The sequence below is a fragment of the Lingula anatina genome, chromosome 10, assembly GCF_051362555.1.
Source record: "Lingula anatina isolate TDL-2025a chromosome 10, LinAna3.0, whole genome shotgun sequence".
Taxonomy (NCBI): Eukaryota; Metazoa; Brachiopoda; class Lingulata; order Lingulida; family Lingulidae; genus Lingula; species Lingula anatina.
In genome coordinates, this window is record NC_141776.1 from 18,840,593 (window position 1) to 18,866,228 (window position 25,636).

A 25,636-nucleotide genomic window follows, 5' to 3' on the forward strand; every position below is an offset into this window, starting at 1 on the left:
TCTTAGCCTGATTCGCACGTCCACGTTGTTCAAAAGTAGTTTTTCTTGATTTGCCAAATCGATTTTCAGTCGACCATACATCTCCACTTTCCTACTACGCTGAAACCAAAAGTCGCGATCTTGTAACCCCTTGTTTCCAGGGTCGCCACTAACATTTGTACTGTTCATTTGACCGGCAGTGTCTTTATACCACATTTCGCTAGTAAGCCATGTATCCTTTGCACTTTTTCCGTAGTACAATAGGTTTTCAAGGTAGGCTCGGTAAGCATAATTTTGACCAAGGGTTATCAAATTGTCGTTAAGCTCAACGTCCACTGATGCAAATAATGAGTGAAGCGTGTTGTTCACGACCGATGTGTTTTGACCAATGTCTAAACTGCTCAAGTCAGCCTTACTGAGCTGTCCCTCTACATACAAGTTAATTTGAGTGGGGTCGATATATTCGTCAGGTGTGCCTTTGATGACAAACTCAAAGACACTGCTGACCTGTGACACAGCAGTCGTCGGTCGAATTTCCTCATCTACAGTGCTTTCAATATCCGTTTGATAATGATCCCTAATATTGGTAAATAAATCAAGTTCTGTTTTTACAATTGGGTCGTTCATGTCTAAAAATTTGTATCTCGTGTCTTGACTGCAGGTGACCGATGTGTCTTGCGAACTTTTGGACTTTTGACCACTTGAGGTGATCTGTTCTTCTTTATAGTCATGGAGTTTAAAGCTTTTCTTATGACGTCACCATCCACGTACAGGTCAGGTGCACCTCTCTTTTTAGGTTTTCTTTTCACAGCCATGTTCTTTTTTGAAGCAACAGTTTTATGCACTTGCAATATTTCAGCACGTCGAGGTGGATGTAACCTACCACCACCCCGTTGAATCCTTGTACCATGGAACTTGTGTATAGAGCCACCACCCGCCTGTGTCTCGTATCTTTTAACTAGGGCTTGATAAACAGGATCCATTGTTACAGTAAACTTTTTCGGCGAAAATGTAACGTCGCAATCGTCTTCCCACTATCGAAATGCACAAGTTCACCCGTGTCGCGACATATATCTATTCGAATGGTATCGATGTGATGTTGATTCAAAGGGATGTAAATAGGCGAATCAAATGTTTTGGTAACAACTTCCTCACGTTTACCATTGACACCAACGATCTTCAGTAAATTTGCAGACGCATCCCCCACCAACTGATTTTGTATGATATCCGCGTATACATATAGCGAATTAAAGCCTAGAGTCATGTTGGGAGGGTTAGGAGCTATCACGTCTGAAGTTACCCTCGTGTCCGTTACCCAACCTAACATCTTTCCTACATCACCGGTAAAATTGATACTTGCACCGGAACGTAAATGAACTGTAACTCGTCTCGATATAATATTATATCCTAGTGTGATGTTTGTTTTTCCAACAGTTGATAGGTCATCGTGGATTGTAGTTATGAGGTCATTGATGGTTCGATAGTATCCAGCAGGGATAGACAATGTATTTGTCGTCAGTCCATCATAATACATCAGAGCACTATCTTTTAGATTTTTCCATGTTTTTGGATATTGAAGTTCCACTAAGGCAACTTCGTAGTCACCATCTAAATATAAGGTTGACGACAACTTTGTTTGAAATGACTCAGCTTTATTCTTTGGAAAATACTTAAAGCTGCTGTTAGAAGGTAAGATAACATGAAAAGACGAGGCCATCGCTTCAACTGGAGCTCCGGGGAAAACGAAATATCATTTATACCGTTTTAACATCTGCTGCCTTGATCCAACTGTTAAATTTTTCTGGATAACCTCGCCATTTTACAAAATGTTCCCTCGATTTACCCTTGCCTCTTGATTTTAAAATTTTTTCGACTATGTACACATCGTCTTTCTTCACAACACGAATCATTTCAGGTTCGTAGAAGACACCCTCTATCTCTTCTCCTTCGTAATCTTCCACCTTGTAGACGGGCGGTGACCTGTTTAAACGCTGCGTTATTGTAAACAACTCCTGTGTCCAACCCTGCTCGTAGCCTTTGGCAAATGGAGTTCTATACTTGCTCAACCTAACAGTGTCTCCAGTGTTGAATTTAAACTTTGCTTTTTTGAATATTGTATCCCCGTAAAGGTTTTTCCATACCAACTCTGAGTTGTTTTCTTTCGACGCTTCTGTTGGTGACATACCAATGCTCCTGTGTTTAGCTGCATTGTATCCCTTCAAAAGTTGGTCAAGTGCGTATAAATATGTAAGTGTATTGTTGGCGGTGAAATATTTGTACATGCGAGATTTTAACGTTCTGTTAAACCTTTCGACTATCGAACTTTTTCGTTCCGACTTTGTTGTGAAAAAGGCTATTCCTTGTTCCTTCAGGTATGCCTGAAATTTTTTATTTGTAAATTCTGTTCCTGCATCGGTTTGTAAAATTGCCGGTTTTCGGCCTTCTGCTAAAATATTATTAAACGCTTCCAACACACTATCAGCAGTTTTTGATTTGATGGCCACAGCCCATGCGTACTTTGAAAAAACATCAATCACAGTTAACAAAAATTTCATTCCTTTATTGTATTTTGATAATTTGCTGAGGTCAGCTAAATCTGCTTGCCATTGCTGATCTGTACGACCAACAACAACACGATTGGTATGGAATCTTTTTCTGACGTTAGCGTGTAGAGTATATGTATCTTGTTTCGTCAAGAACTCTTCGATTTGCATACGGGTAATCTTCTTTTTAGCTTTTCTCGCCGCTTCATATAATTTCAATGCACTGCCAAAACTAGCAGGGTTGGAAGGGTCGTAATATAATGTCCTTAAATATTCATCTATCTGTTTCTTACTATTACTGCTTGTTTGTTTTCTCTTCATCTTACTTTTTACAACTGTTTCCAAGAAGGCTAAAGTATGTGTTTAAATAAATATCTTTAAAAGAGTCTGTACGTTTTTTGAGAAGATATCCCAGAATTTCTGTCCACTTCATCAAAGTTTATGTTCAACAGTGTTTTCACCGTACTGCCTGTGTAGTTAGATTTTTTTTTCGTTGGCGACAAACAGCTGCACAAATTCGTGGCGCTTTTCGGGTTTGAGAGGGACGTTTATTGGATTCGTAAGTCTCCTTTCAACGGTATTCATAGTACACTGCGGACTGTGGTCTTCATGCTCTTTATCAGCAGCATCCCTCAGTGGATCCCAATTCTTTAGACTGACCCGACAGTTGAAACAATTAACAGTGTCGTCTGTACTTGATGCATTGGGGTCTCTATAAAACCCGCTTATGGCTAAAGGTATAGGGTTGATGAGAAGTTTACCAGGCCAGTTAAGAAAACTAAGAATCCTCTCTTCTTCCTTACAAAAAGGTACTTGAAAAAAGAAAGGCTTGTCATCGGGAGCACAGTCCTCGAATACTTCACTGTCGTCCATCACTTATGAAACACTTGCTTTTACCGGCAGTATTTATCAAAGACAAAACCCAATCAGAAACCGCTTTGTTGGACAAGATCCAATCACATACAAAGAGTCATTTTAACCAACTGTGTTGTTTTGCGGTGTTGTTATAAAAGTCTGTATTTAACTCTCATTTCAGACCGACAGAGACCATGAGACACTACAAATGCAATGTTTGTGGTGCGTCTTTTAATGGGGCCCGTGACCTAAAACACCATCGGCTCAGCCACACGACGAAAAAAGAGGTGGCGTGCCCCGAATGCGGAAAGACCTTTACTCGTCGGGATAACATGAATAGGCATAGACGCCTCCACCAAACGCGAGATCCGGGGACCTCGGTGAGTTCGAACAAAAAACGCTCGACGCCCAAGTCTTCTAACCAATATGCAACCGCCGCCAAAGTCCCTAAGACCCAAACGGGATCAGGAGCTGCCTTTTCATCTGACCACGTCGTCATGCCTGACGATCTTCTACCCTCGGACGTCGACCCATCAGTCGCTGAAGCGTACGAAAGTCACTGGAACAGCATACGGACCAGATCCTCGAGGGGTAACAAACTGCAAGACTGGTACAATGTCAGATTGACCACCCTTCAACCCGACGCCCTTCGAAACGTCCTGGAGCAGATTTTGGAAGACCAACGCACGGCGTTTAAGATCAACGTGTCGTACGGTTTTTTTCTCCGAAACAACGAGACTGGGCAGCTGAGGTACTACCACCCCAGCAGCAACAACCATTGCTTCTTAGAAGCGCCCGCTGTGATCCGCCACCGCCAAGATCTCGATGGTTTCTTCCACAGCATGACCACAAGAGATATTTTAGAATGTGCTCGACAGGAGCGGCCAAATTCGAAGTGGGTGGTAGACAGGGTAACCAATGCCACGTTTTACGTGACGAAGCTTAAGGGCCACCCCATTGGTTGCGGGGTCGACCTGCCGTCTTATGTGCTACACAACAGGGGTCTCGTTGCCCTGCAAAAAAACACAAATGGAAAACCATACCGCGACAATCTTTGCCTCTTTCGATGCCTCGCCTTGCACAGAGGTTCGTCCCTTACAGCTCTCGAAAAACCGACGAAGAGACTCTTCAAAGAATATACCACAGGCAAACGAAAACGCAAAGGTTTCCAAGGCGTGGCGCTCCATCGACTACACAAGGTGGAAGACCTCTTCGAGGTAAACATTGCCGTTTTCGAATTACAGCAAAACGAAGAGGGTGATGTGTTTGCAGAACTCGTTCGTCGTTCGACTGACAAGTACAACGACACCATGTCGCTGAACGTGCACGAAAATCATTTTTCATACATACGGGACGTGAACAAATACACTCAGTCATTTTGCTGTTCGAGATGCAGCAAAATGTTTAAGCACAAAGGCATGCTCCAACGCCACGAACGGACCTGCGACGTCCTCGTCGAGCACCGTTTTCCTGGCAAAGCATACACTCCTCCGCAAACCGTTTTCGAAGAATTGGAAGAAGAGGGCATATGCGTCCCCGAAAAAGACAGGTATTACCCGTATCGGGCGACGTTCGATATTGAATGTTTGCTGCAACATACCGAAGAGCCTGAAAAAAGTGAAAAACTGCAGCTGGAGCGTGAACATCAGTTTCTTAGCGTCAGCGTGTGCAGCAACGTCCCCGGGTACTCCGAGCCAAAATGCATTATTTCTGATGGCGAGCCGAGGATAGCTGTGCAATTGTTTGTCAACACCTTACAAAACATGAGCCACGCAGCCGAAAAGCTTCTAAAGGACAAGTTTGCCTGGGTCTTTGAAAAACTTGATGAAAAAATAGAAAAAGACATCAACAAAATTATACAGGAAAGCGAAGACGAAGGCGAAGATGGTGAAGCCTTAACCAAAAAGCATTATCTAACCAAACTTAGCCGTAGATTTAGTAATTATTTAATGGAATTGCCCGTCTTAGGTTTCAATAGCGGGCATTACGATCTCAACGCCATGAAAACGTTGTTTTTTCCGTTGTTGGTGAACACCTTGAAATTTGTGGTAAAACGCAACAACAACTACATGGTGTTGAAATCGGAACGCCTAAAACTTTTAGACATTTGTAACTATTTAGCTCCCGGATGCAGCTATGGTCAGTTCCTTAAGGCGTTTGAGTGCACGGAGTCCAAGGGGTTCTTTCCCTATGAGTGGATGGACTCTTTGGACAAACTGGAATGCCCTCACCTCCCTTCTCGCGAAGCGTTTTACTCCAAATTAAAACAAAGTAATATCACAGAGGAAGATTACGCGGAGTGCCAACGCGTGTGGGTAGAAAACGGTATGCAGACAATGCGCGATTTCCTCGAGTGGTACAACAACAAAGACGTTGAACCGATGCTGGAAGCGGTGGCAAAAATGTTCGCTTTTTACGAAGAAAGAGGTATCGACATGTTTAAAGACGGCATCAGTGTGCCGGGTTTAACTTTGAAATACCTCTTTCAAAATGTAGGAGATGCATTCTTTACCCTTTTCGATGATAAGCACAGCGATCTTTACTACCTTCTAAAAAATGCTATCGTAGGCGGTCCCAGCATCATCTTTCATCGCTACCACGAGAGGAATAAGACCTTTCTTCGAAAGGCCACCTCTGAAGTGCCCAAGCTGTGCAAAAAGATCGTCGGGTACGACGCCAATGCCCTGTATCTGTGGTGTTTGATGCAACCCATGCCTACGGGCACTTTTATCCGCAGGCGAGAGGAGTCTAAATATACACTCGAATATTCTCATCCACGAAGTGGTTAGACTGGGTTGCCCGTTCAAACAATATACACATTAGGCATCAGTTCAACGGCACGGAAAAGCGCATCGGGTGCCGTCGGCTACCGGTGGATGGATTTTGCCGAGAGACGCAGACCGTGTATCAGTACCAAGGCTGTTATTTCCATGGTCATCGGTGCCATCTTAACCAAAACAAAGATGGCACTTATAAAGAAATAAACGACACAAAAAAGGTGACCATGGAATCTTTGAGAATCGAAACTGAAATTAATAGCGAGTACATTCGGGATAGCGGCTACAATCTTGTCGAAATGTGGGAGTGTGAATGGAAAAAACTGCAACTTGAAAGTGAAGAAGTAAGGCAGTTCGTGAAGAAGTACACGCTCCCCACCGAACACAGGTATCTGCTCACGTTCAACGAGATCCTAGATGCAATTCTCAACGACAATCTGTTTGGATTCGTTGAGTGCGATATAGAAGTTCCACTCGAAATAAGATCAAAATTCTCCGAAATGCCACCCATCTTTAAAAACACTACGATTACCCGAGACGACATCGGGTCGTACATGAAAAATTTCGCGGAGGAAAATAAAATAATGAGCAACCCGAGACGTTCGTTGGTTGGGAGTTTTTTCGGCGAAAAAATCGTTTTGGCAACCCCGCTGATAAAATGGTACTTAGAACACGGTCTTCGCGTGACGCGTATCCATCAAGTAATCGAATACACCCCAAAGGCCTGTTTCAAGCTTTTCGGAAACGCCGTCAGTGACGCTCGTAGAGAGGGCGACAGGGACAAGACAAAAGCTATCGTCGCTGACACCATGAAGCTCATTGGTAACTCGGGCTACGGAAAAACAGTGACCAACAAAGAACGGCACCGCGACACCAAGTATTGTGGCGGGGCAAAAGCTTCCCAAAAAGTCAACAGTCACCGTTTTCGACGTTTAGATCAAATTACAGAAGATGTGTATGAGGTTGAATTAAACAAAAAAATCATCAAATTCGACCTTCCTCTACATATAGGCGTGATGGTGTATCAGTACGCCAAGCTACGCATGCTAGAGTTTTACTACGACTTCATGCTAAAATTCGTGGATCCGTCCGATTTTCAATACTGTGAAATGGACACGGATTCCGCTTACATTGCCTTCTCGGCGGACAGCTTAGAAGACGTAGTAAAACCACACATGAGAGCACAGTACAGAGCCGAGAAACACCTGTGGTTTCCGCGCACTGATACCCCAGAGCACGAGGCCTATGACAAACGGACGCCCGGGTTGTTCAAAGCCGAGTGGGTCGGTGACGGAATCGTTGGTTTATGTAGTAAGACATACTATTGTTTTGGGGAAGGCACCAAACCAAAATTTAGCTGCAAAGGGATCAATAGGAAATGTAACAATATCAACGAACACAAATACTTAGATGTACTATTAAACAAAGAGAGTGGCAGCGGTGTCAATAGAGGGATGCGTTTATTTGACAACACTATGTATTCTTACGTACAAAAAAGAGACGCCTTTAGTTATTTCTACTGTAAAAGAAAAGTGTTAAACGACGGAGTGTCTACTGAACCCTTGGATATCTAGTGTCATCAAATAAATAATTGTTGCTGCGAATTTTACTTTGTTTTCAATAAATATTCTTCAAATAAAATATTCGTAAAAGTTGCTGCTGCGTTTACTGTGTTAGTGGGTAGCTTAAAATAGCAGAATATTCCTGAAAATCACTAAAGGCTCGAGTTAAAAGTTTGTGTTGCTTACGTCACAATATCAACCTTTGATAACCCGGTTATTGTTTTCCCAGGCCTTAATTGATATACAGTGCTTGTCAAATATTTGATAATCCTTAAGTCTCGCGCTTGCAAATGCCCTACTTTGATAAGGTCATAGAGACGCGATGCGGCCAACTAGGTCAACTTGAGAGCGAGGCTGCTCTCACCTCATTCTGTACCTCTTTTTTGTACCATATGATTGCATTGAAATTTTCAGAAAAAGTTGGTCGAACGGTGCATAACATACTACTCAAGATTATAAGAAAACAGGTCAGCATACAATCTGATTGTTTACAAAATATCTAAGCAGAACTCCACATGGCCACTCTCTGAAACCATTCATTGCAAATTGAATGAAAGGGGATCGTGAGTTCAATAATAATTTGCATAAAATACAATTAAAAATTAGTTTCATTGCTTTGTATGGTGTGAGATACCGATCGCTTTCCAACGTAACTTTGTAACTCAGTAGGATGTTGACGGCTACTGTCGGGCGTGAACTACAGTGCAATTCAATGCCAGTGTTTGGCAATATTTTGTTTGTTTACGAGATATAAGCCCTTATTACGATGTCCCATAAACAAAGGTACATGTATTATTTCGCCTTTTCCCGATAAAATCTGAAAGGTGCCTTTTAAAGGAAAAAAATCCAACAGCTGATTTTAATGCTTGCTTGTTGTTGTGATTAAATAGACGTTTTAAAAAACGGTGTTGACAAATGCTCAGGTAAGGGAAATTTGTTTGAAATCAATATTGCAGTTCTATCCTCAAAAACACTGTTGTTTCATTATCATCTGGAGTAAGCAAATTAATCACCGTGTATTTTTTTTTATTTGACAGCACTATCTCATAGAACGACAATGCCCCTGCGAAAATTTGTCTCATAACATAATGTTTTTCTCTTTTAATGAAAAAATGTTTTAATCTGTTCTAGGACATTCTGAAGGACGTCCCAAAAAAAGATCTCGAACTGCTACATTCATTACAGTGCACCATTAGAACTGTAAAAAATACACCAAATGTTCTAGAATAGATTGAGCACCGTAAGTGAACGTTAAATGAAACATATTTTCGCAGGGGTGATTATTTCTACCCAGTACATTATTGAATCGGACCAAAAAAGCCTTTACGTAACAGTCTCCCCTTCAAACCCGTATATATTCTGTCTTATAGTTAGGAGGTGGATTTGGAATGTTATGGTCTTAATTTCTAAAACTAAGGCCACACTTTTTTATTTTTATGGATATCATCTTCTGGGTACCCCAAAATCGGTGCGAGAGGGCGAAAAAAAAAAAAAAAAAAAAAAAAAAAACAGTCCCAAAAAATAAAAATGCTGCTTAAGTAAAGGAATGCTGTCAGCACACAGCTGGAAACACAAATTTTACCACAGAAACACGTAGACTAACAAATTCCATGTTCAAATATGGCCAACCGACTTGAAAGCCGCGCGTGGAATCTTTTTAGTGTCTATTAGGGCATTATTTGGCCATTATTCGGCCATATTTGAATCTGCACATTAATTAGTGCTGAGAGAAATGTATGGTTAGATAAGAGAAAAATGAACTATTTGATATTGCTCAGATTTAAAGCGTAAAAAAGAAATAACTGGTTGAAAGGTAGATAGACGTATTAATAAGATACACTGTTTCTTCGCTTATTTCATTCCCTTAATAATAAGAAAAGTGATACACTATATAAACATACACATATGAAACATTTTGATACAACCTACGCGGTTAACAAAACCTCAGTGTTTAATACAACTGGTATCATGCAGCTTTATATTTTATATTTTCTAACCACAAATAGGTGAGCACAGTGACAGGTGGCTTATATGGCTAGATAAATCCCATGATACTTATTCGTTCGATTTCATCCATCGCTTTAGCAAAGAGCTTCAACAAAGGGTCTTCAAAGGATAATACAGACTTTTTTGGAAATGCACTTAATTTTTTGACCACAAATGTTGTAAGTGGCCATGAGGGTGACATGGATAAAAATGTGTTGATCATTAAAAAATTAAGTACTGGAATTTGAAATGTCCCTCAGACAGAAACGTATTAATGGAGAGGCGGCCGTCGAGCAGGAGCCTGGAATGTGGACTGAGAATAAAACACTCACACACAGTAAGGTTGATGTTACTGAGGCAAAGGAAGTCCTATGGATGAACATTTAAGACACTGGATTTGGATAGGCATTTGAAACTAGACCAGGTGTGACAGAGATGGTAGTCTGCTGGGAACCGTAGTCTGTCTCCCATTACTTTACGGCATGCGTCTTATGTAGTAACCGCAATACTCCGACTAACATTAAACTGTGCTAGTCATAAGGTAGCCGGACTTCCATTCCTGACATACCGGTGATGTCGTTACTTTACTGGGGGACAAATTTTAATTTGCACTTTGCTCATGAGTGTAGCTGTTAGTATAAACTGTAAAGGGATGCAATGTTGTAAACGAAATAATTATGTGTAGGGAGGTTGTAAAGGTAAAGTGATTGGCAGGGGGTAAGATTAAAAGGAAATATAAAAATATGTAGTGACGTTGTCGTGAGAAACAAAACAATAAAAATAATAATAATACAGAGAAAAGAGAGGGCAATTAACATATTAAGAAAACTTATTCATGGCCAAGGGCATTGAAATAACCTTGTTAAATTTTGTCTATAAAACAGGTGCCTGCGATCAAATTAAAATACTGAGTATACGAAATGTATGCCTTTTTTTTTGGAATAGGCCCGTGGCTGCGAGCCTGAGATATGCTAGTTATCCAAAATATTATACTGTTAATCATATTCCTTATATAAGAAATGACCAATTTTCCGAAAATACAGTGTTCCGTTGGACTTGTTTTTACATATTTCATCTACATAGAAGATAAAACGTAATTAAAGCGGTTTATTATGCAGGCAAAAAGGATTTGATTTGCAAAACATACGGGCAAAAAGAAACTTTTGGCGCATAAACTTCATTAAATATGCGACGTCTTTGCTATTTTCCAAACTTTTTGCTCCAGCTCTTAAACAGTAATTAAAAAGCTCGAGATAAAAAGAATACATAGGCGGTTTAGACGTCAGTGCTGTGTTCGTATTTTAATTAAGTCTCATCTTACTAACTGGTACTGATGATGATCGATGTACTGGGAAAAACACTTGGCCTAATTTTCAATCCCAGCCCTCCTCGGTGTGTGTGTGTGTGTGTGTGTGTGTGTGTGTGTGTGTGTTGGGGGGGGGGGGGGGAAGGGGATGACCAGTGTTCCTGTAATTCTGAATGGGTGTTTACAGGAGGTAGTAGGTGTCAAAAATAAGTCATTTCGGGTTCAGGATTTATTAGGGTTTTTCATATTGTCTTTCATTATGTATATATTAATTTAGCCTTAAGCTGTAGGTGTATTAATATAATATTTAAAAAATTCCCTTCGTTGTTGAAAAAATACCAGATTATTTTTAATGAGAATCAATTTTCAGTAACGGGCACCATATAAAAGTCATGGAGCAGACGGTTCAAGGGTTTCATTTGAGTTATTTGATATACTTCCCCTACATAGAAGATAAAACGTAATTAAAGCGGTTTATTATGCAGGCAATAAGGTTTTGATGTGCAAAATATACGGGCAGATAGAAACTTTTGGCGCATTCACTTTATTAGATATGCGACGTCTTTGCTGTTTTGGAAACGTTTTCCTTCAGCTCTTAAACAGTAATTAAAAAACTTCAATTGAAAAATAATTCACTGATGACAATAAGAGGGGAAACAAGCCGTTGTAAGCCCACGACGGGTGTGTGTTCCGATATTTGAGTCCTCAGTTAACTTACTCCCCCTGTTACACACTTGCCTTTCTATACTGACTTTGAAGTACCTTCGTAATTTCTCTAAAAATAACATTCTATGTAGATTAAGATTCCCCCTGTCAGCAAAATAAACAGTCACTATAAGTGTAAATGTTAGTATCTGTAGGAGTATTTCCTTATTCTTTAAATTTAAGCAGCTGTTCTCTGGCCTTGTGCGAGATTTGTGGAAAGACGAAAACCTCCATAACTATTCATCACATTACACTTGCGATTGAGACATCGGTGCTATGTTCGTATTTAAATAAAGTTTCATCTCTGTAAACTGTTGCTGATGATGATATATGCATTGGGAAAGAACGCTTCCCTAAAACTTCAGTCCCTGTCCTTTTTTGGGGGTGAACTGACCGGGTGTTAACAGGGGTAGAGGGTGTCCCCTTTTTTTCTTTAGGGCCTAGAAAGTAAAATATGTCAGAAGCGAGAATTTTTTTAAGCATGTGTTAATTCATGGAACTCTTAGGTATGTAGTTTTGTTATATCGTCCCAAACAAAATCTACCCAGCTTTGCTGAATTATTTGGAGCTGTTACTCAATTTTTTTCCCCTCAGGATAGATGTAATATCTAGTTTTAAGTTGTAGGTGTGTTATTGAAATATTTTGACTTACTCTATGCCATATTGTTGAGGAAAATAATTTAATGTTCACATATTTAATGTTTTGAAGAATTTACTTTACTACAGTAAGTTAGCGTTTAGTCATGCACAATATCAGTACGCTGTTCTGGTATTACTCCAACACGTATCTTTAGATAAATTTTTCCCTTACCACAAATATGGTTAACAAAGCTACAATCGGCTAATATGACTTTTAATAAGACACTTGACACCTATTTGCTAGGTTTTCGAAATTCAGTCTTAAGCTGTCGGTGTATTATTATGATATTTTAAAAATTCCGATCATTATTAAAAGAATCAGATTACTTTTAATGAGAATCAATTTTCATTAACGAGTACCATATAAAATACAAGGAGCAGACGGTTCTCGGCACAGTATCGATAATGTGCAATCAGCAATATGTCATTGGAATAAACTTACTCCATCCCTATTTTAGATAGGCCAATGAAAACGTGACACACGGAACGCGTGTAGAATTGACGTCAAAATTAATATTCATCAGAACGTTCATTGGTCGTTTACGTTCCGCCTCAATGAAAATTAAATGAACTTGAGGAGTATAAAAATCTCTGCACTGACGACTGCCAAGATAACTTGCCGAAGAACTACTCAATATGGATCGACGCCTTATGTCACTGGTCGTGGCCATGGTGCTGTTTAGCGTTGGGCCTAAGGCGACAGTAGATGGCGCTGCTACTCCCGAAGAGCTTGAAAAAAAGCTGGAACCTCATTTGGACTCCACAACACCGTTTCCAGAAGGACCAGGCGTACGTAAGTAGTAGCAAAGGGCTTAATACAGGACGCGTTTGATTGACGATTACTGTTATGCAGGTTCATTGTGATTGCGGCAACCGAAAAATATGTTGGACGTTTTGGCATGCAAGTGCTTAACGTCCGCTATTTGTGAAATAGAGAGGTGCTTTAAAACGAGATTAAAATATGTTCTAATCACTCACTTTCACTTTCTAATCACTTTCAATGTTTATCATTTCAGTCAAAAGGGTATTTTTTTTTTACTAAAATGAAGTATTAAATAATCTACGTATAACAGGAGAAAAATATCTATTTTACATCCGTCGGAGGCTTCAAAAAGCTATGACCATTTCATTATCTCGAGCTTTGAAAATATCTGTTGGTGTGGGGTGGAAGCGAAACGGCATAATTGAAAAAATAATTTTCACCCTTTTCACTTTTTACGCAGCAGAGCAAGAACCTTGATTAATACTATTGCTTTAGCAATTTGAAACTAAAACACGTATTCTATGACAGATAGCATAAGGAATTAAAATTGGTTTATATTATTGTTTTTGTTTATGTAGTTGCGGATACTGTCTGTTTGGCTCACGGCGATGTTAGGTACGACACTTTCGATCACAAAACCTTTGCGTACAACTCTCCTGTTGGTCAATACGGCGTAATGTTCTTGCCCTGGAGAGGTAACCGCACATGGGTGATGACGGAGCATGAGTTACGTAAACCAGGTGACGTGGCCACACGCATCAAAGAAGTATACGTGAAGTTTCCAACTGATCTTTACTTCAGAGCTACATTGGGGTCGGATGTCGACTTGTTTGTGAGTCTTCTTTCTAATAATATTGAATACAGCGAACACTTTTTGGAGCTAGCAATTTTCTACGTTCCTGATTCCACCTCTCTCTCTCTCTCTTTCTCTCTCTCTCTTTATCTCTCTCTCTCTCTCTCTCTCTCTCTCTCTCGCGTCAGAATTCTAAGCAAAACAATCCAGAGCCGTGGTCATTGTTATCTCTGTTCTACATTTGTAATCGAAATGTTCACAACAGATAAGTCATTGTGTTATGCTAATATTTCTTGCATTTCGCTTACAGGTTTGGTTTGGCGGTGCATGGTTTCCCATAAGTATCCCAGACTTACCAAAAATGTATTCCTCTTCCGATGGTGATGTTCGGATTTCTTATTATGGCATAGAAAAAACCTACGAGATTCATAGCAACATATTCCCCTACATGTTTGTTTCTGTCTATCGGCACAGTGTTAAGATATACGCAAGCGGCTGGTGGGCCGCCGGTGGTCTAGATGCAATACGTGGTATTTGCGGGGACTTCAATGGCAACCCGGACAACGACTGTGTTAATTTGGAGGCACCTGCTTCCTTCCAGAACTGGACACCTTTCTTAATTTGAATCTTGGACGAATTCTGACAAAGTTTGAATGCTGACGATGATAAAAGAGACATGAACAAGGATAAATTAAACATGAAATAGGACAAAGAAAACGTGTAGGTAAACAGAGATGACAGACCGGAGTGAAATCCATAAGAATACGATCAATGAAAATGGGGAACGCGAACTGCAATTTCATTTAACAAAAATGCCTGATTCTTGGATCTTTATAATTAAGTCACTTTTTGATTTAATTATGCACATTGACATTCAATTACGGTAGAATGATTGGTCAGTTATACTGTATATGCCAATGGTGTCTTTTTTGTTGTCATGATACTAATACATTTATTTTTTTATTTATTTTTTTTTTTGAAATAGACAGGGTGCTTATGGTAAATTATTTGTTGGGCATATAATGTATGTGGCTGTTTAATATCTTATTTTTCCATAACATGTTTATTGGAATGTAGACTAAATTAGTATTTACATTTGATATATTCGAGGGATTCAAATTAAAACATTCTTTCAAGTAAACAATTTTGAATGGACAGAATATTTGTGGTAAGTAAATGTGATATTGAGGCAATGTTTTTAAATGTGGAATTCTTCAAGTGAGGGAAAATGGCATATATTTTTAGGTCTCAATAATTTACCTTGGTATATACATATGTATTTATTAGTCTTAATAGGAATGTTTCTGTTCACCATATTTATGTTGGATTTTGATTGGAATGTTTCTTTAGTTATTAGTTATAGCGAAGGACTGGTTTATTTCCTGTTCCACATTATTTTGCCAAGGCGGGGAGCTTATGTGTGTATAACATATACGAGTTTATGGTGTTTATTTTTATTCAAACGTAGACATAATTATTAATTATTGTATGACATATAAGAGGGATTTAAATTTAAAACTTCAATCAAATGTAACAATCTTTAATGCATGAACGTGTTAAGTGAGAGGGTTAGAGAGATATTCTGAAGTTCTGTGTGCTAATTTCTAATATTTAAAATGAGCGAAATGATAAAAAAGATTGTGTTTATTAATGAAGTCTTGGTCATTTCTTTCTTTTAGCTTTGCTTAATCTTGAATAAAGGAGGTTAAAAAGTTGTTGATGGCATTCCTTACTTGTAAAGGAAATTGTTGAAAAAAGGAAGTTGCAGCTACAGTGTAAGGGACCGTTCACATGCAAAATCTATTTTCTAAAAATCTATTTTCTATTTGCGGTATCTTGTGATCACGGTCTGTGCCCTGAATACCCCGCGGCGTAATTACTGGCAGCGCGAGCCAGTTTCTTCCAAAGCTGTAATTAATTCTCGGCTGCGCTCGGAGTCGGAATTTTCATGTGAACGGAGTCTATGTTACAATAAGAAAAATGATAACTGCCCTCATGATCAACAGTAGCCATGCAACGCGTGGTCATGGAAAGTGACCCCATCGGTGCTCTGATTTTCAAAATGACCACGAACGGTCATGGCATAATAATAATAATAATAATAATAATAATAATAATAATAATAATAATGAATGACCTTTTGAAAAAATTAAAAGTAACGCTGTACTGGGAGATGCGGTGGACAAGAGTGGCACAGTGGGAGAGTGGACGATCATAGGGTAAAAATAATGCCGCATGTGGTATATTTACCGGTTCATTGGGGGTCGGGGGGGGGGGAGAGGAGGCACCGTCGGAGGGTGCCACAGGGTTATTTGAATGGGGGGGGGGGGAGGGTACGCGGATGCAAAGCCAACCCTCAACCCCTCTCCTTTAGCGTGGGTTAAGGACCCCAAAATTTTGGTATTGTAGAGTGTGAACGGTGTTATTTGGTACGGTGACTCCGCTAGTCAAAATTGTAATGTCAAGTGTAATTTTTTTCCAGAAATTGAAGGGGGGAGGGGGTCAGGACCATTCTGACCCATCTGCCCCCCCCCCCCCTGTACCCGCCACTGTGCCGTGGGTGAAAGAGTTTGATTCAGTTGGTCAGCAAATTTACACATGACGATATTTAATTGAAACCGCCCGCTCCCTCCTTGCATCAAAGTCTACCTCAGCAAATTGCAATTGTGCTGCATCCCAATCAGTCAACGCCAACAGACTCCGCAGTACGACATCTGATTGTGTTGTTTGTGCGAAATTAGGAATATAACCATTTGCACCACATTAAGAGGTTGATTAACGTTGATTTATCAATATCTCAAACTGACTTCGGGCCTTTTTGAAATGTGATCAAAATGGCCCTCGAAAACGAGTGCGTCCAAATTTTGTCCTGCTACTGTAAATCATACTATTTTAAGACTAATTTAGGCCGATGTCACAACAGCTGATCCGTAGACTAACTAATACATGTATGGCCTACTCCCCTTGAAAGCAATGTTGCATAATCCCCGAATGGTCTCCCCTACTACCACACGCGCCAAGTCGGAACTCCTATAAGAACTTCTGTGAACTTTGTCGTTGGATCTCAGAAATGCTGTTTGAGCAGGTAAAATCCAAAATGACCACCAAAACATAATGGAAAATACAAAGAAAGCTGAAAATTATTGGGTCTGTCAACTTGATGAATGAAATTTACACATATCTCAGTAAAATGATATACCTGCATTTCAAGCATACAACAAAATAAAAATAAAACAGTTTATCTTTATTGCAAAAAAAAAAAAAAAAAAAAAAAAAAAAAAAAAAAAAAAAAAGAGGTACATATGACTAAACCAATGGACCGTTGGTTCTATTGTTTGACTTATGGGAGTGACAAGTGTTGACTCATAAAGTAATCTGTTGTATTTAAACAAGTGATAGGAAATTCCGCCCCTTATTCCATGATGGGGCCCAGCAACTAAACCCCAGAGCCGAGATTTGGTACATAGCAACACGAGTCGTCGGTTTTGAAGTGTGGTCAGCAATAATTGGCCGGCGGATCAGTTAGTCCTCGGATCATCTATTCTGAATGGGCCAATGATAAATTGGCGGCGTTCACAACCAAAGCTGATATGTAGACTAACAAATTATATGTTCAAAAATGGCCGACTCACTTGAAAGCCTACCGCGTAATCCCCGTGGGGAATCTTTTCAATGTCTTTTAAGGCATTATGCAGCAAGCTTTCAGGTTGGTCGGCCATGTTGGATCAGCAGGATTTGTTAGTCCGCGGATCATCTTGCTCTGCATTCACCCATTAATTGATGCTCGAAAAAATGTATAATGAGATAAGAACATAATCATGTATTAGGTATTTTTTAAAGATTTGAATGTAAAAACCTGTATTTCAAGGTATGTAATTGTATAAATAGGATCTGTGTTTATTTCATTCACTTAATAATGAGAAAAATCAACCTTGCATGTACATGTACATACACATATGAAACACTAAAAATCTACACGGTGAACAGAGCTGCAACGTTCAGCTGAACTGCTATCAGCTTCACAGTTAATATTCCCTGACCACAAATAGGCGAGCAAAGTCAAAGGTAGCTTTTATGGTTTAATAAACTGCATGGTACTGCTGTGTTCGATTTCATCAATTTTCCAGCAAAGGACCTCAACAAAGGATCTTCAAAGGATAATACAGACCTTTTTGGAGAAATATATTTTAATATGTTTGAACACAAGTGGTGTAAATGGCCATGGGGGTGACATGGATAGAAATGTTGAAGAAATGTACCTCAGACAGGGATGTTTTGATGGAGAGACAGGTGTTGAGCAGGAGACTGAAATGTGGACAGATAATAAAACACTCACACGTAGTAAGGGTGATGTTACTGAGCCATCTGAGGCACAATAAGTCACATGGATCGACATTTAAGACATTGGGTTTAGTTAGACATTTGAAACTAGACCAGGTGTGACAAGAATGTTATCCTGCTAGGAACCTTAGTCGGCTAGGAACCGTAGTCTGCTGGGAACCGTAGTCTGCTAGGAACCGTTGTCTGCTGGGAACCATGAGTGAAGCTGTAAGTATAGACTGTAAAGGGAAGCAATGTTGAAATACGTGTAGGGAGGTTTTTTAAAGTAAACTGATTGCTAGGGGGCAACAATTAAAAGGAATGTAATAACTGGTTTCGATATCTATATATTGACGTCGTCGTGAGAAACATAAAATATACAGTGAAAAGATGGGGCGACCGACATAATAAGATAACATGCCCATTGCCAAGGGGATCGAATTTACCTATATTTACATATTTCGGTGAGGCCGCATTCACAACTGCGGTCCAACTAGTCCGCGGATCAAATATGGCTGTCTCACTTCAATGCTGGTTGCGTTTTCCCCCAGGGAAAATCTATTCACTGTCTATTAGGCGATTAGACGGCAAGATATACATTGGCCGGCTTATTTCATCCGCTGTTGTGAATGCGACCTACAATGGATGCCAACAATCACATTAAAATATAGAATATAAGAAATGTATGCTTTTGTGGAATCAGTCCTGACACACGCTCGTTATTTGAAATATTTCTAGTGCTATCCGTATGCCTTAGATAAGAAATTACCAGTTTTCCAAATAGCAGTGTTTCATTTGACGTATTCAATGAAATTCTCCAATACAGAAGATAGAACGTAATTAAAGCGATTTATTATGCAGGCAATGAGGATTTGATTTGCAAAACATACGGGCAAAAAGAAACTTGTGGCGCATTCAGTACATTAGATATGCGACGTCTTTGATTTTTCCCCCGCATTTAACCTTGGCTCCTAAACAGTAATTAAAAAGCTTCAGATGGAAAATGATTCAGTGATGGCAATAAATAGAAAACATGATTGCTTTGTCACCAGTCCACGGCGGGTGTGTCATGCGATATATTGAGTCCACTCTCAAATAACTAACTCCCCCAGTCGATTAAATTCCATCTGGTACTCACATGTATTTTAGTCGCTTTTCATTTTATACTGACTTTTTCGTACCTTCGTAATCCTTCTTCGTAATCCTTCTTTTTAAAAATATAACATTCTATATAGATTTAGATCCACCGGCCAGCATAATAAACTGTTTATACACATACAGTATATGCTTTAACATAAGAAATCTTATGTATGTAACAGTGGCGAGTTTAAAGGGGGGTCAGGGGAGTCCTGCCCCCCCCCCCCTTCGATTTCTGGTCCCCTCTTGAAAATTTTTTTTGATTACTTGAATCATAGTTTTAAACCGTACCAAACGGCACCGTTCGCTCTCTAAAATACCAAAAGTTTTCGGGGCCCTTCCGCTGGGGGGAGGATCCGCCGACCCCCCTTCAAATAATCCTGGATCCGCCCCTGCGTAAGTATCCACAGAGCGTCAGGAGCAGGTGCCAATTCTTTCTATTCAAACAGCTGTTATCTGACCTTGTGTAAGGTTGTGAAAGACGATAGCCTCTTCACTGTATTACACATGCGATTGCGACGTCAGTGGTATGTTCATATTTTAATACAAGTCTCATCCCCACTAGCTGGTACTGATGATGATTTATGCATTGGGGAAAAAGCTTCAGTTCCAGTCCTCTTCTGGGGTGTGGCTCGAGTGTGTGTGAACTGACCTGTGTCCTACATTGTACTAATTCTGAATGGGTGTTAACAGGGGGTAGTGGTCTCGAGAATAAAAGTCCATTTTTCATCAGGACCTGGAAGGTAAAATATGATAAAAAGCGAGTTTTTTTTAAAGCATGGGTGTCTTTACAGAACTTTCAAGTATTATTATGCAATATTGTTCCAAAACAATTCTTATAGTTTTGCTGAATCATTCGGAGCTGTCACATAGCTTTCACTCGGCATAGATGCAAAATTTGAACTAGTTTAAAATTGTACGTGTTTTTATGAAATATTTTGGTGTATTGGACCATATTAATGAGAAAAATAATTCAACTTTCATCTATTAAATATTTTGAAAAGTTTAGCTTTTGTAAGCGTTCAGTTTAAATGCTATCAGCTTCGTAGATATTTGCACTGTAGTACATTTCAATAAAAGTACACTGTTCTGGTTTTACGCCTGTAAATACAGGTTATTCTGTCTGTCTCCAAGGTTTTTTGACTGGTGTACGGGCAGAAATATTCCGTTGTAATAAAATTTTAACTCCGCCCCTTTTCTAGAAAGGCCAATGAAAACGTGACACACGGGATATATGTAAAATTGACGCCAGAATTAATATTCATCAAAACGTCCATTAGTCGAATCTGTTCCGCTTCAATGAAAATTTAATGAACTTGAGAAGTATAGAAATCTCTGCACTGACGACAACTGCCAAGAGAACTTGCCGAAAGAACTACTCATTATGGATCGACACCTTATGTCACTGGCCGTGGCCATGGTGCTGGTTTATGTTGGGCCTAGGGCGACAGTAGTTGGTGCTGCTACTCCCGAACAGCTTGAAAAAAGGCTGGCCGGTCATTTGGTCAACGAACCATTGCCAACAGGACCAGGCGTACGTAAGTAGTAGCAACAGGATGAAGCCAGGACGCGTTTGATTGCCGACTAAAACGCAACGTATAATTACAGTAGGCCACTACTACTGTTATCCAGCGTTCACTGCGACGACCAGATAACATGTGGCGTTTTTGTATGGCAAGCAAGTGCGAAATGTACGCTATTATGTGTATACAGAGTACGTTAAAACGAGATTAAAATGTGTTTTAATCACTCAAGGTATCACTGTAGTCAATAGGGTATTCTCTGTGGCTAAATTGAACTCAGCCAAAGGAAAAATAAAAACATTTCTAACGCAAGTAAAAATAAATGTCTTTTACACCCATCGGAGGTTTCAAAAGGCTAAGACCATTCTGAAAATATCTGATCATATTGGGTGGAGGCGGAACAGCATAATAGAAAAAACATTTTCACCTATTTTACTTTTTGCGCAACAGAACAAGAACCTTGATTAAAACTATTGCTTTAGCTATTCGAAGCTAAAACACGTATTCACTGACACAGAGTATAATGTATTTAAACTTGGAATTTCTTGTTTATATCATTGTTTTTTCTTATGTAGTTGCCAATTCCGTCTGTTTGGCACGCGGCGATGTTAGGTACAACACTTTCGATCACAGACCCTTTGCGTACAACTCTCCTGTTGATCAATACGGCGTTATGTTCCTGCCCTGGAGTGGTAACAGAACGTGGGTGCTTACGGAGCATGAGTTAAGAAAATCAAATGCCACGCGCATTAAAGTAGTATACGTGAAGTGCCCAACTGACACCTACTTCATGGCCATATTGGGGGCGGTTATCAAGTTGTTTGTGAGTCATCTTTCCAGTATAATTTTCAATACAGCGAACACTTTTTGAACCAAGCAGTTTGTCGCGTCTCTTGTTCTCTCTCTCTCTCTCTCTCTCTCTCTCTCGGGTCAGAATTGTAAACTAAAGCAAAGCAATCCAGAGCCAGGGTCATTGTTATCTATGTTCTCCATTTGTATTCACAATGTTCACAACTCATAAGTCATTGCTCTCTCTCTCTCTCTCTCTCTCTCTCTCTCTCTCTCTCTCTCTCTCTCTCTATATATATATATATATATATATATATATATATATATATTAATATTCTTGCATTTCGCTTCCAGTATTGGGGTGGCGATGCATGGGTTCCTATCAATCTCGCAGACGTACCAGGAGTTTTCCCCCCTCCCGCTGGAACCGCTTGGGTTTATGCTGCAATGAAAAAGTTCAGGATAGACTGCAGAATGGACACATACATGTTCGCCCTTGTTTATCTGCACAGTGTCAGGATATACGCGAGCGGTCAGTGGGCCGCCGGTGGCCCTCATGCAATACGTGGCATTTGCGGGGACTTCAATGGCAACCCGGACAACGACTGTGTTGATTTGGAGGCACCTCCTCCTCTCCCGGCCTGGAAACCTTTCTTAATTTGAATCCTGGACGAATAAAGTCAATATCTGAATGTGGACGATGACAAAAACGACGCGAGCAAGGACAAACGAAACATGAAAAAGGACAAAGATAACGTTTAGGTAAACAAAGACAACAAATTGGACTGAAACCGATAAGAATACTGACAGCTGAAAATGGGGAACGCAAACTGCAATTTCACTTATTTTCCTGATTATTCGAAGTTTGTGGATAAGATACTGTTTCCTTCAACTATGTATATTGACATTCGATTACGGTAGAATGATTGGTCAGTTATATATGCCGTAGTTTTTTTTTCATGTCTTGATATTTATACATTAATTTTTTAGTAATAGACGAGGTGCTTATGGCAAATTATATGTTGCGCATATAATGTATGTTTTTGTAACATCTTATTTTTTCCATAACATATGTATATATGTAGACTAAATTGGTATTCGCATTTGATATATTACAGTGACTCAAATGAAAACATCCTTCCTATTAATCAATTTTGAATGGACAGAATATTTATGCTAAGTAAACGTAATGTTTTGAGACACTGTTTTCAAATTTGGTATTCTTCAAGTGAGCGAATTGATAGAAAATTGTGTATTTTTTATGTCTCAATTATTTACCTTGGTGACTTAATTATTATTCTTTTGTTCTTTTATGATATATAAGAGGGACTTAAATTTTAAATATTCTATTCAAATGTTACAATCTTTAATGCATGGGATGGATATATATGTTAAGTGAGAGGGTAAGAGAGATATTCTGAAGTTCTGTTTGCATATTTCAAATATTTTAAATGAGCAAAATGATAAAAAATATTGTGTATGTCGTTAAAATTTCTTTCTTTTAGCTATGCTTAATTTTGAATAAAGAAGGTTCAAGAAGTTATTGATGGCATTCCTTACTTGTAAATGAAATTGTTGAAAAAAAAGGAAGTTACAGCTATGTTTCAATAAGAGAATTGTTAACTGCCTTATAATCAACAACAATCATGCAACGCGTGTATAATGGAAAGTGACCCCATCGGCGCTCTGATTTTCAAATTGACCACGAACGGTCAGGGCAAAATAACAACAACAACAACAACAACAACAACAACAATAATAATAATAATAATAATAATAATAATAATAATAATAAAATTTTGAAAAAAAAATTACATAAAATGTGGGAGAGTCGACTCTCCCGCATGCGGTATAATCATTGAAGTCCTGGGGAAAGGGAAGGCACCGTCGGAGATTGCCAAGGACGAAGGCATTTGATTTGGTTGGTCAGCAAATTTACACATGAAGGTATTTAACTGAAACCGCCCCCTCCCTTCCCGCATTAAACTCTACATCAGCAAATTGCAATTGTGCTGCAGCCCAATCAGTCACCGCCAACAGACTCCGCAACTGCAGATCGCCCTTTAATTGTGTTGTTTGTGCAAAATTAGAAATACCATTATTTGCACCACGCCAGGAAGTTGATTAACGTTGATTTATCAATATCTCAAACTGACTTCAGGCTTTTTTGAAATGTGATCGAGTTGAGTGATAAAGATGGTGAAATCGATTGCGTCCTGCTACAGACTAACGAATATGGCCAACCCCTCTTGAAAGCAATTTCGCACAATCCCCGAATGGTCTCCCATTCGGATAGATGATCCGAGTACTAACTGATACGCCGTCTAAATATGGCCGACCTTACTTCAAAAGCGACGCCGCTATTTCCATCATGGTCTTCCTGCCTCCACACTCGCCGTCGCTGCAGAGCTCTAGCAATTAAACCTCGGAGCCGAGATTTAGTACTAGTTACAATACGAATCGTCCAATGTTTGCGACATACAAGAACGTAATTACATCTGACTTATACCACGACTGGCGCTTCCAACAATAGAAAAAACGAAGCGAAGAGAATGAAAATACAGACAAACCTCTACGCAAAATACAAGTGCAATTATCCTACTATTTAAAGCGCCAGCCGTGGTATAAATCTCTTGAATGGCGCGTGTGGTGGCGGGGAGATCATCGGAAATCAGCGATATTGCTTTTGAAGTGTGGTCAGCCATAATTAGTCGGAGGATCAGTTAGTCCTCGGATCACCTATTCTGAATGGGCCAATGATAAATTGGCAGCACTCACAACCAAAGTTGATATGTAGACTAACAAATTCCATGTTCAAAAATGGCCGACTCACTTGAAAGCCTACCGCGTAATCCCCGCGGGGAATCTTTTCAGTGCCTATTAAGGCATTATGCAGCAAGCTTTCAGGTTGGTCGGCCATATTTGATCAGCAGGATTTGTTAGTCCGCGGATCAAAGTGTTCTGAATGCACACATTAATTGAGGTCTAGAAAAACGTATAGTGAGATAAGAGAAGAAACATTTATAAGGTATTTCTTAACTATTTAAACTGTAAAAAACTGTATTTTAAGGTAGGCAATTAATAAGATATGTGTTTATTTTATTCACTTAATAATGAAAAAATCAACTCTGCATGCTCATCTACATATGAAACACATATGAAACACTTTTTAAAATCTACACGGTGAACAGAGCTGCAGCGTTCAATTCAACTGCTGTCAGATTCACAGATAATATTCCCTGACCACAAATAGGTGAGCACAGAAACAGGTAGCTTATATGGCTCAATAAACTGCATGGTACTGCTGTGTTCGATTTCATCAATTTTCCAGCAAAGGGCCTCAACAAAGGATCTTCAAAGGACAATACAGACCTTTTTGGAGAGATATATTTTAATATGTTTGAACACAAGTGTTGTAAATGGCCATAAGTGTGACATGGTTAGAAATGTTGAAGTAATGTACCCCAGACAGGGATGTTTTGATGGAGAGGCAGGTGTTGAGCAGGAGACTGAAATGTGGACAGATAATAAAACACTCACACGTAGTAAGGGTGATGTTACTGAGCCATCTGAGGCACAATAAGTCATATGGATCGACATTTAAGACATTGAAAAAAAAGACATTTAAGACCTTGGGTTTGGTTAGACATTTGAAACTAGACCAGGTGTGACAGGAATGTTAGTCTGCTGGGATCCGTAGTCTGCTAGGAATCGTAGTCTGCTTGGAACCGCAGTCTGCTGGGAACCATGAGTGAAACTGTAAGCATAAACTGCAAATGGATGCAATGTTAAAAACGAATTAGGTGGAGGAAGGTTGTAAAAGTAAACTGATTGCTAGGGGGTAACAAATAAAAGGAATATAATAACTGGTTTCAATGTCTATCTATCTAGAGACGTTGTCGTGAGAAACATAAAATATACAGAAAAAGATGGGGCGATCGAAAACGTGTTCATTGCCA

The 25,636-nt window shown here is 39.5% G+C and overlaps 3 protein-coding genes across 3 annotated transcripts; 2 read left to right on the top strand and 1 right to left on the bottom strand.

The window, feature by feature from the left end:
* Positions 1-1,733: 1,733 nt before the first annotated feature.
* Positions 1,734-2,843, bottom strand: LOC106153394 (uncharacterized). The gene has a single exon (XM_013527301.2). The coding sequence runs from the start codon at positions 2,841-2,843 to the stop codon at positions 1,734-1,736; it is 1,110 nt and encodes a 369-aa protein (XP_013382755.2).
* Positions 2,844-12,973: 10,130 nt separating this feature from the next.
* On the top strand, positions 12,974-15,623 carry LOC106157860 (uncharacterized). Its single transcript, XM_013533644.2, has 3 exons — positions 12,974-13,145; positions 13,694-13,947; positions 14,219-15,623. The coding sequence occupies exons 1-3, from the start codon at positions 12,989-12,991 to the stop codon at positions 14,531-14,533; spliced, it is 726 nt and encodes a 241-aa protein (XP_013389098.2). The 5' UTR covers positions 12,974-12,988; the 3' UTR covers positions 14,534-15,623.
* Positions 15,624-20,574: 4,951 nt separating this feature from the next.
* LOC147759719 (uncharacterized) lies at positions 20,575-23,220 on the top strand. Its single transcript, XM_086997772.1, has 3 exons — positions 20,575-20,903; positions 21,464-21,711; positions 22,032-23,220. The coding sequence occupies exons 1-3, from the start codon at positions 20,750-20,752 to the stop codon at positions 22,338-22,340; spliced, it is 711 nt and encodes a 236-aa protein (XP_086853898.1). The 5' UTR covers positions 20,575-20,749; the 3' UTR covers positions 22,341-23,220.
* Positions 23,221-25,636: the final 2,416 nt, after the last annotated feature.